This window comes from the organism of the source record quoted next, mitochondrion (genome assembly GCF_042453785.1).
Source record: "Malus x domestica mitochondrion, complete genome".
Taxonomy (NCBI): Eukaryota; Viridiplantae; Streptophyta; class Magnoliopsida; order Rosales; family Rosaceae; genus Malus; species Malus domestica.
The window spans coordinates 125,001-137,333 of record NC_018554.1 but is presented as its reverse complement, the minus strand read 5'-3'; the positions used below and the strand labels follow the sequence as shown (position 1 = coordinate 137,333).

Below are 12,333 nucleotides of genomic sequence, written 5' to 3'. Positions count from 1 at the left end.
GAAAGAAAGCAAAAGTAGAAGCCCTTAGCGTCCCAAACAGTTTAGAGAATGGAGGTGAAGCGGGGACCCTACTCTTAGGGGGTCCTCTTTTTTTTATTTATTATTCTTCATTTAGTACTTAAACCGGGAAAGTCCTTCCTTTCCTTCTCTTTACGAAGCCTAATCCGCTGAATAAGGGGAATTTGCTTTCTCCTGCTAGTTTACCAAAGCTGATCATATGGCTTTATTTTTCCCCAGCTGCTACTCTGAAAGTGCCCTTTCAACCTTCAATTGCTTCCTGTGCTAGCGGTTGATGTGCTTTCCTTCCAGACGGCTACGAACTTGCTTAGCCCTCTTCTTATTCCCAGAATCCTTAGCCTCTTCCTAAATAAGGCCCCTCCCTAGTCCTTATTCTCTATTCCTTATAAAATGAAAGATTCATTCTTTAGCCAGATCAACATCCTTCTTCCTATTACCTATCTCCAGATCAAGATCCTAACATGATTTAAGCCATAACTCTACTATGGAAGTACTTAGTAATCCTACTTCCTATTCACTATCTACTTCCTTCGTCAGCCTTCCTCCATAGCTACCTTTGAAGGGAAAGCTGGCTAGACCAAGCCTAGTAATTAATTGAATAAGAAGGAAAAAGGCCACTCAGGTCTATATCTAGAAAGGAGGCTGGATTGGAAGATTGAGAGACCCGGGACAGTGCAGGTTTGCAGAGAGGCTAGAGCATTCCCTTCACTAAAATAGAATAGTAGGTAAGATTCACTAGCTAGAAGTTTACTGAGAAGGGTAGAGTTTGCAGTAATCGATGAGAGAATGGTAATGCTAAAGGTAGGAAGAAAGAAGGCTCATTCTATGCTGACCACTTACTATGGCTCTTCTCTCATTTGATTTTGGAATCTTATTTAAGCCAAGATTAGGCTATCGATTGGAGGAAGAAAGCATGCCTTTGTTGGTCACCATCACCACCATCGTTAACATCGGTACACTCCTAAATAAGGCCTACCTCCCTTCCATTCAACCAGAGCAGCGATGAGAACAGAGACTCAATTAGCTAAGCAATGCATCAACGGGAGGATTCTGAAAACATCTTCTCATATGACATTCTACTTTGAGCAAGTCACTTATGCCTATTCCTTGATAGGAGAGGGAAAAGCATTAGGCCGGCCAGTACCAGAACGATGATGAATAAGTCTGAGGTGGGTAGGTAGGAATCCGAGGATGAAACTTCTGTTGATGAAAGCATTCATACCATCATCTCTATCCCTTGCTCATTCTAGGCCAAGCTCTTCCCTTCTTAAAGTACTTTGCCTTCGGCATCTCACTTGAATTGGAGAATGTATTAAGCATAGGATCATCCAGAGTCTGTAAAGTCTACCTCGCTTAGCTCAACCTTATCCATAGACGATCTCTATCTCTTCATTGCTATGGTACTCTTTGTAGTAGGTAACTTTCTATACCTGAGCCACTTTACTAACCCTTAGCTTGTGTTCGATACCTCACGCCTTCACTTAATCCAAAAGCTTGCTTCGTGTTCCAACTCAGCGATATGAATACCATCGTTAGCAATAACTTCCCCTTCGCCTACAGGCCTTTCTTCACCTCTCCCTTTACTCTTCGTTTGTATTCCTTGTTCCTTCCATCTAAGCTCAAAGCTAGCTTCATCGCTAACGTAAGGCTGAATTTAATTTATTTCCTAGAACTCTAGTTAGCGTTTCAGGACTGGGCTAAGAGAGACTGGAGTAGTTAAGAAGCAAGGAAAGGCAGAAGTCTTGGAGAACTGCTTGTGAATGGAGGGTTTAATAGTCAGTTGACAAGGCTACTTTCGAGTGAGTAGGTTTATTAGTTACTCTCAGTCAATCATTACTAAGGCGCAGGGATTGCTCTTGGATTGATTGCACTTTATAGCTAAGCTAGACAATTCCAGATTGATTCTGATTTCATTGATAGAACCCTGCTAGTTCAATCCTCACTTTCCATTCCTAGGGTTATTGAATACTTTACTTGCTTGCTATTGCTAGTTCAATCGTCAGCTCTTGCTTAGTCATTGGACTATATCCATTTGAGGGAAACTTTCTAAACACTACTGCATTTCGGAATTCATCCTTTCCTTCGCCCGATTCTCTCCCTCGTCCTAACGGTTCCTCATCTCTCATGTGGATTGGATTTGGCGACTGCTCTATCTATAGTTAGGGATGAGCTGACGACCATGCTACACCCGTGGGTCTGCTTTGAGAATGGCCTACTGAGCGCCTGCCTTGAGTATAATTCCCCGTCAGGTTGGAGAAACTACGACGTGTGTCTCGATCTTGACAACTGAATCACGACCGGACGCTATATTTAATCCGGGGTCTCGTTCATGCGGCGATGAAATTTGAAGACCAATGAAGAATCCCAACCCACCGGATTCGTTCTAGAACTTTCTATGCCCCCTTGTATAGGTTGGGCGAATCCACCGACTCACGTCGAATACGAACGCCTCTCTCGACAAACTAGCCCACGTCTTTCTATCGGACTAGACCGATAGAAGTAGCTTGTTCCGTGATACAAAACCCCATACGCTGCCACCATGTGAGAGTCGGTGCGTAATGGATCTACGCCTGCCTTCGAAAGCTCCATTCCTGTTTGCCAGGATCCTGGAACCATTCCTTGATTGATTGAAAATCACGAGTCGAATTTTTCTCTACCTATTCGACTATCAAGCTCTTGACACCCTGTTTAGCCTAGCGCCCTCCTCCTCTTTTGTTCGCTTCGCTCTCCTCCCTCGACTAACGCCCGAAAAGAAAAAGATTTCAGTCTGAACCTAAAGCCCTACTATGGGCTTGAAAGAGCTCACTAGATTGATCGCAAGCAAAAGAAACCTTCAAACTCGCATTCGCATGTTGGTTGTTCTTCACTAAACATCGAGGTTTCAGGTGAAAGTGAAGGTTCGGATCGGACTCTAGTCTCGGCCTACGTCTCTTCAGGTCCGGTTTTCATTAAAGGGCTTCCTTCCTTGAAAGTACTTTTAGGATACCGCTTTAATAACGAAAATCAGATTGTATTTTTTTAGCTTCACTTTCGATAGGCCTACATCTCGCCTTCCACTACCGGAAGAAAAATGGATCTGCGACTCCCGGAACTTAGACGTACCGCTCACCGCAAAGAAGAGTTTCTGTACTACCTATTTATCCATAAAGGCTTGAGCGCATCGCTTTCCAACTGTGCCTATTTATTGCTTGAAAGTCACCCCCACCTCCCACGGCTACAGCCAGCACCAGGATGTGCCTATACCTTTATAGGCACCAGTTCATTCAGTCAATGAAGTTGCAGTCGGTTCTGTGGATTCGGTAGATGAGTCAGTCGGTTCGGAAGTTGGTTCAGCGATAGATGTAGTCGATGGGGTAGAGGGTCTGCAGATACTCGTCGAGCTCCTCATTGCCCCAATCTTCCCTGTAGGCTCCCCGCTCCGCCAGCGCGACAACTGTCCAAATCATTTGACGCTTCTTCTCACGAATTGGATTTGAACCAATATCAAGCTACTTGCCTTTTAGTAGATCGTGAGTGGGTCCATCGTCCTCCTTAAATTCACTCTCCTTAAAATCGCTCTCACTTTGTTTGCTTCGAAACCTCGTTTTATTGATCTATTATCATAGGAAACAATGATAACATACTATATCCTGAATAGGAGTGTAATCATACTAGACTCTCTCAAAGAAAATGGGGCATTGCTTGTTCTGTTAGGTTCTTCGTAGCGGGCCTCGTCCTACTAAATATGTGATCCCTAGCCCCGGTGCCGGCTTAACTGACGCAACAACGAATCGCGTTCGGCCCGGAGCACGCGGCCCCTGTCCTCTAGTGAAAGATATTCCTGGTATTTCAAATAACTACGAGACTCCGCTTCTTCCTTTGCTTTATGTTCGTTCAAAAAAGAAGTATACAGCTCCGAATTTAAGAGCTCTGCGTAGAACGGGGCGTGGTGCTCATCGGTGGAGAGAGATATGAGAATGCTTGAGAGTGCTCCTTGATTAAATTCTACGTTGAGTTGGTCTAACAATGCACTAACCATAACATCAAAGTAGAATTCAGGAATAAACAAGTTCGAATCTTCTTTTTCAAAAAAAATAGTTTTGCACTGGTCAATTATAACCTTTTGAGTTGCCGAAGCCGATTCGAGGTTAATAAAAGATTGGATTTGTGCAGCCATCTCGGCAGGAGGGGTGACGCGTAGGACGTCTATCACATATCTAACCCAGTTTGGGTCTTGGTGGGGCATATTGAGGTAGAACTCTAGCAGGGGGACGGGGTCGGTAGGGACCACCGAACAGGCAGTGAGGATCCCTGGAAACCCCGAGAAGCCACAATAAAGTAATACCCACTTAAAAAAATTAAATAAAAGGGATACTACTTTACCCAGGAGAGAAAGAAAAAGCAATCCGGTGAGCATTTTCGCCATAAAGCGCGAAGCAAGATCCGTGATACGAAAACCAAAATCAGAATGAGGAAAAGACCAATTACCATATCCGCCTATCATCGCCGGCATAACCATAAAAAAGATCATTAAAAAAGCGTGAGCCGTTATTAAAACATTATAAAGTTGATGATTACCACCAAGAATTTGATCGCCGGGTCGTGCTAATTCCATACGAATCAGTACTGAGAAGCATGTGCCCATCACTCCAGCAATAGCACCGAAGATGAAATATAGAGTCCCTGTATACTTGTGGTTAGTGGAGAACAGCCATCGTGTCGTAAAATTGAGATTATTTCTTTCTTTCCTTGTCAGAGAGGGGCCGGAGCGGGGCTTTTTTATTGAAATGGGAAGGCCGGTTTAGTTTCCAAGGAAATACCGGAGGAACTCTCTATACACGGCGGAGAGATTCCCGTTTTGCTGGGCATCTTGGATCCAGTACCGCAGCATAGCTTCMACYAATCCTTTATCAAAAGGGGASTGKGGSTCATTCAGATTTAAACGACTCATAAAGTCGTTKATAAATGAAAGAGCTTCGGTCCTTATGGMMCCCTCKCGAAAGGGCGAGTCYGCCAATATTTGAGYGAGCCGCTCAGTTGTTTCGCTCAWWAACAAATTGACGAGTTGCTCTAAGAGATTCGCCTTAAACTCTAACAGGCGAAGATCAAAGAGCTCATTGCTTAGGACATTACGGTAGTGTCCAATGGTCAGGGTGTCATCGAGAAACCCTCTGACTAAGGCTTCGTACTCGCCAAAGTTCATTTGCGGTGGCAAGCCGTCAATCAACCGGTTCTCTAGAAGTCGTATCCGAGCAAAGAGTTCCAATTCCGTCTCTTGGTTGAGTATACGAAATTGATCGACAACGTCGAGAGGTACTACATTATTGTTAGGTTCTTGATCAATAGGATTGAAAGGGGGATCATTGATAGGTATATTATGAACTGAATTGGAATCGGCGATTGAGCCAGAGTTCACGGCCAAAGAGTCCGAAAAAAAATGCATAAGATCGATGTCAGCAAAAGGTGCGTTTACCAAAAGCCAATTCCAAAAAAGCAAATAAAAGTAAGCGAAAGCAAGCCTAACGAGTGGTCTACCTAAGAAGAAGATGCTCATAGAATGAAATATTTGATAGAAAATGTGACGGAACCTAGGTATCTTCATGATAACTTTTTTTCTTTCCTTTCTTAAGAGACTCCGGACGCTCCTTGTCCTAAGCCCCAGGCATCCGGTTACCTTTGTGGATCTCCGCCACTTACTTTTGCACTAAGTTCCTTACGTTAAGGTCTTCAACAGGTACACTGAACACCAACTAAATCTCGACATAAAATGAAAAGTACAAGCAACTACATCAACAGCCTGACGCGGAGAAAGCTTTTTTTTCTTTGTTTAATCAGGTCGAATCAAAACCTTTCTTTTTTACGCTTTCTTATCTTAAGATATTTCTAGTTAAAGAGAAAGATCCTTCCTAAATGCAACCCAACCTTTCTCTTATATACGATAGCACCAGACACGCCCCTGAGAATTGCGTCGTTGTGCCTGCTCTGATCTTGACTTACTCTAGTAAAAAATGACTAGTAAAAAAGAAAGTATGAACTTGTGACCGTATTTCCCGGGGGGAAATGGTCCGATCACATCACCAGCACAACTCGTTTTCTGCTACTATCATGGGAGCCGTGTTAAGCATAGGCGCTGAGAACACCCTTCTTTGGCGATGCCCAAGATCGCAATGGATTCCACCGCGACTTTTATAATAATATATATTATATATATATATATATTATACGATACCGGTCTATGAGTGTTTAGCGTACCTACTTGATAGAGCTACGACCGTCACGGTCAACTTTCTTGTTCTTTTTCTCTCGCTATGCTTTGCAACTATAAAAAAGGATTGTACGATATTTAGTTCAAAGCTTCGGTTTTTTAAGGAGTGAAGGAAGGCAATCACTATGCCCTTGTTTCTGAAAAGTTGCTTTTTTTTTACTTTTCTACTTATGCATGGTGGATTGATTCGGGTACCAGCCTTCACTTTATGTGACCTATTCTATGCAGGGTTTTCTTAAAAGCAGACTTCCAGTAAAGGATTAACAAAGCATCATCACGGAAAAGGGGATGCGTTCTCGCGTGGAGGCTGTGGGGACTGTGAGACTCATCCTGTATACCTGACATCACCTGGCCCTAGAATACACCTTTTTTTACATCCCACGTTTTTGGCCTACTTTCTCTCGGGCCAGAAGTGAGGGAATCTATTGAAGAAGAAATTGACGTAGATGATAGAGGCAGAATAAGCGCAGTTGGTGCTTTAGTTGTAGGTTAGCAGGGATAAGTTGGACTGCATCAGATGGTAATACCGCGATCGAAGGGCAAACTTTTTAATTTAGCGACTGTAATCCCTTCTAAAAGGTACAAACTGAGATGCCGGATGTCGACGAATTTGCGCAGTGTACCATAGTATCCTGTTACAGGGGTATACCTTACGTATAGAGAAATGGAAGCCAGGGTCCTCTATGAAAGAGCATTTAGAAGTATTTCACCTAGGCGACTCGTTCACCTATCACGAATAGGTGGGTGGCTGCGTAATAGAATATAACCTGCGGAAACTACCTCATCCAGGGAAACAGCCCTGCTACACTACCACTACCTGTAAGATAGAAGGAGGGCACTTCACTCACCTCACTCACTAGTAAGCGCTTTCAACTCTCCCTTGAATCCGTTCACCTGTCTTTAGGCACTCAAAAGGCATAATCAAGCATATAAGATCTAAAAGGCGGATCAAAAATGGAACTTCCAGAGGCTGATAGAATACGTTATTTTTAACTTTAAGCCAATCAACGTAGGATCCGAAAAATTTCTAGAGAACAAGGGCCTGTGCCTTCGTTTCACTCGTATCCATGGCAAGTCCCTGATTCACTTCTCACGCCCAAGGAAAACAGGGAATACAGTTATATCCGACTTTCGGTGGGGAGACCGTAGACTGCACTGAAAGCGTAACTGCGGGAAGAAGGAAAGAAAGCTCCTAGCTATAGAGTTATGCTCCTAGCGTTACATAGACTTATGCTCTGAGCCCACCTACCTTCTTTATTGGCTTACCGAGCTCGAGTACACCCGCTGCCTACATTTATTCTCTTTGCCAGTTCAGTGCACTTTGAAAAAAGAAGCGAAAGAAACCCCTTGGTGTTGAGCACTACTGAAAAAAGCTATTAAACAAGAGGTTAGGGCTATGCTGTCACTTTCCCTTTCCATAGTTTGTTAATCGAAGACTAATAAATTTAATACTCTTTACAGCTTCTTGTGTTGAAAGAGTCACTACTTTTTCAAACTCTTCTTTTCCGCTCAGCTACTCCAGTCTTCTTTTGGAGTATATGGACAGGTAGTTTGAGAGTAAATTTCTTGTTCCAGTGAATCAAACCTATTCTTTTTTTCTGCTTTACGGGCTTGACTTCTTTCTTCCATTCCACATAGGCTAGCTTCCTTGCCTCCCTTTCTCAAAGGCTAAAGACATCACTGAAAAAAAAAAACTCATTTCACCTACCTACTCTTAAATAAGGACCCAAAATCCACTTTTTCATATATCAACTTGGTCATAGAAACCGTTTTTCTTATTGAAGGGAATGATTTCCTTTACAGTGATTTCAGAAACCACTATCTAGCTCGTACATTCAAAAAAGGTGAAAGGCATTATCAACTCAACAGTCAAAAGAAAGAAGAGGAAATAGATATAGGAAGGTCCAAGGCCTACTCTCTTCCTGCTTTAGAGTTTTTAGAAAGGTGGGTCAGGAATAGAGGGACTTGGCTTGTCTTGCCGGTAATAAGATTATTTTCCAGTCGTAGAATAAGATCGTTTGCTCTTCCTTATCAGGAATGAAAGAGAGAGAGAGGAACTGACATGACCTTATTTTATCACATTATAGAATAATGTAAACCATCTTTTTGAAGGAGATAGTTTGTTGAGATGTTGGTTTGCCATTCATCACGTTAGAGCTACTTTTTTTTTAACTAGAATAGGATAGTTCTTTCTTATTGACTGAAGCGTAAATATATCCCCTTCCAATGAATAAATGATGAACCACAGTCTTTCTTTGAAGAAGACAATCAAATTCGAAAAGAACCCATTTCTTCCCGTAAATAACCTAATTCACTAGATGTAAAAGAACCTTCCAAAAGAGTTGGTGAGGAACCCTCTTTCCCACTTCCCCACCTCCCCTATATCGTGGGGTCCTCGCCTTCGCGTCGTGCTTTGGCTACTCTCTTCTTTCGGGAGCAGATAGGGCTACTGCCCAACCCTATCCAATTCCCCCAATCAACCAACAGTTCTTTTTCATTGGAACTCTATTTGTATAAAGCCCTCTTTCTTGAGAAAAGCAAGCCTCCCAAGCAGAGGATGGGCTCCCCCCCTGGAACTGCGCGGTCGAAGTTGCCAACTAAATCCAATTCCTTTTAAATATCTGTAAAGGATTCTATTCTAAATCTAAAGGGATTTTCTTATTCCTTAAAAATGGGTACAAGGATCTCATCGTCGAAGCCGGCATATTTCCTATTAGGGAACTAGACTTCCAACTCGCGATCCAAGTCATCCAAAAATATATTCAAAAATTCAGAGGCTATGAAGACAACGGGAGGAATTCCTGTCTTTATGGACCAGTCTTTCCCCCAACCATCTAAAATTGGTAGATCAAAAAAATTAAGATATTCATTTCTTAAGAAACTCATCCATCCTTACCTTAATAACCGATTTCACTTTGTATAAAAGTCGAGAACGAGAGAATGTGGTTATAGATTCGGATAAATCAATTCTAAGAAGAGTATCTACTTTTTTCCAACCGTATCAAAATAATGAGAAAGTTCTCTATCCTCACGGGAAGAACTAAAACAATTATTTGAAAAAATGAAGATTGTCCGAATGCTTTCATTAATATACCACCAAGCGTACCAATAAGAAATTCATCAGCGAGTTCGAGTTCAAGCGAAAGCAAGGGCACATTAAAACCAGGATGGTAACAGTTCTGTTCTCTCAAAATGCGAAATTTTTAACTTCCGTTTAAAAGGGCGTTTTGAATGGCCAGAATATCGACTTCTGTGATGGGAAAGTCGCTTTGTCGTTTTTGATAAAAAGCATAAACCTCATTTTTTTTTAATGAGATGTTGAATCGAACAAGGCATATCGTAACTTCTTTGCATGTCGTTTCCACCCTTTTTTTTTAGGAAAAAAGATCATAGCATAGCGCAAGTATGATCTTCACATATGAACCGGCCGGAATCGAACCGACATTTTGTTCTAGGTCCAACCTCAGCTCCGATAAAAAGAAATATACACTTTCTTTATGAAAATACAAGCGAAAGGAGGATGCCCTTTGAAAAGGACTTGATTAAAGTGGATTCTGGAATGGGTGCGTCCTCTCAGCTCTAACTTTTCGCTATATCAATCAAAGAGATTGAATTCATTGATTGATTAATTTCGAAAGATAGGACTTAGGAGATATATTCTATTAAGTGCTTTCTTTCCGGGTCGTAAGTTATCTAATGAAAGCTAATGAAGTCTAACGAAAGCCAGGGACTGAGCCATCTGACCGGATAACATGGTAGCTCATGCCACCGTCAGAAAGGTTGGAAGAGAGAGTGATTCGATCCGCCTGGGAGGCACCTTGTCGATTCCCCCCGTGCAGGTTTCCATCCTGAGGAAATCGGCGGCTAAAAGATAAGATAGAAGACCAAGCAAGATCCCCTTCTACTACTGGCCAGGGGACCACTCATCAACCAGAGAAAGCACGAACCAGATCACTTGCAAGCCTATTACTAAATTCATCCTAGTGAAAGGATCAAAAGAAATAAACCGCGGAAATGGAAAGTACAAGGCAAGAGGCAACTCACGTGTGTTAAGCATATAGGACCACCAAAGCAACCAACAAGCAAACGTACAAAATAGGACATACGCAACTTGTTGAAAACAAACCAAAAGTCCCTTCTTGTAGAACGATAGATCCGGCAAGATTTTCCTCTCGGTGGTCATGCCCGGATAGCCCATTTAGATCCCGGGAGACAGACAGGGACTGACAGAAGAATGGTTTAAGGTAACTTAAGCATCTCCTCGAAGGCCATCCTTTCAAGGTAGATGTAAAAAGAGCGGTTCTTCCATCACCTACGGAATTTGGTCCGCGCCCGGGTAGACGTTTCATGACCGCCATGCTGGACCCTTCATGTAGAGCGGCTTCTTAGGTTGGAAGCCCAGTGACAGCTAGCAATAAAAAAAGAACGACGATATATAGTTAAAGCAAAGCACAAAACATAACAAAAAAAATATAGAGTGAACCCTATCTAAGCTATATCAACATAGCCAACTAGAAAACTCATCCGCTTGTCAATTAATTCTTGGTGTAATACTCACTCGTAAATGATTGGTGTCAGAATTTTTCACTGATCAGATGTGATCGGTCTCATCCGTGTAAGAATTAGGAATTCCTCTTCCAACTTGTCCCGGAATGGGCGTTATGGCAAAGAATAAGAAGAAAACTAAAGGAGAAATTTGTCCAATAGTAACAAATGGTGCCTCCACAGGTTGACATCCGATCCAACCTAGTAGTAAGCAATCCGCCAAAAGCAACCAAAATATTCCTTGGTGAATAGGGCGAAAACTTGAACTACGCACATACATACTTTTAAAAAAAGGTAAAGCCAACAGACATATAAAAACAGGTGCTATTGCGGCTACACCTCCCGATTTGTCAGGTATACTACGAAGAATGGCATGGATCGGTAGGAAATACCATTCCGGCACAATATGAGGCGGGGTGGGCATCGGATTAGCAGGTATATAATTGTCGGGATGCCCCAAAACATTAGGAGCATAAAAAATCCAAATGGAAGAAAAGATAGCAAAAGCTACCCAACCTACTAGATCCTTTACATAAAAATAAGGGTAAAAAGAAATTTTATCCATCTCTGAATGTACACCCAATGGATTATTTGATCCATATTGATGCAATGCGGCCAGATGAAGAAGACTGGCGCCTACTAAAATAAAGGGGAGTAAATGATGAAGACTAAAAAAACGATTTAAGGTGGCATTGTCCACGGAGAAACCGCCCCAAAGCCAAGTAACTATGGTATCCCCTACTACAGGTATGGCGCTAGCTAAGCTTGTAATTACTGTAGCTCCCCAAAAGCTCATCTGACCCCAAGGTAGTACGTATCCTGTAAAAGCTGTCACAATCATTAATAGGAAGATTACAACTCCGAGACACCGAACAAATTCCCTAGGACTGCTATAACTCGCATGATATAGACCGCGAAAAATATGAAGGTGAACCACAATGAGAAACATACTTGCCCCATTAGCATGCATATAACGGAGCAACCAACCCCCTTCAACATCTCTCATAATGTGTTCTACGCTGTTGAAAGCTAGATCCACATGAGGTGTGTGATGCATAGCTAAAAAAACGCCAGTTACTATCTGAATGACTAAACAAATACCAGCTAACGGACCGAACCCCCACCAATAACTAAGATTGCTCGGGGTTGGATAATCTATCAAATGCTGATTAAGTGTGGAGGATATTGGTTGTTTAAGAAGAGAGAATCGTTGGTTCCTTATAGTCATTTATCTTTCCTATCGTGACAACTCTAGTTCCCCCGCCTTTTAGCGTTCTGGGGCCCTACTTACTAAAAAAAAAATTATATATATATTTTATGGAAGATTATTCTTTCCTCTTCGGTGAAAGAGGGCAAGGGTGTGTGGGAGAAAGAATGATAAAAAAAAGGAGAGAAGATTTCGTCCACCAAGCGGGAGAGAGTGCGACCCCTAAGCAATTGGAGGTTCTCGCCGGGGTCCATATCATCTAAATACTTTTTCTGTTCCATTAGCATAGCTAAATTTTAATAGGATGACTCAGCGTCAG

General features: G+C 42.3%; 1 protein-coding gene across 1 annotated transcript; it reads right to left on the bottom strand.

The window, feature by feature from the left end:
• Positions 1 to 10,853: 10,853 nt before the first annotated feature.
• On the bottom strand, positions 10,854 to 12,035 carry cob (cytochrome b). Its single transcript has one exon. It carries the CDS (start codon positions 12,033 to 12,035, stop codon positions 10,854 to 10,856), a length of 1,182 nt encoding a protein of 393 aa, YP_006666120.1.
• Positions 12,036 to 12,333: the final 298 nt, after the last annotated feature.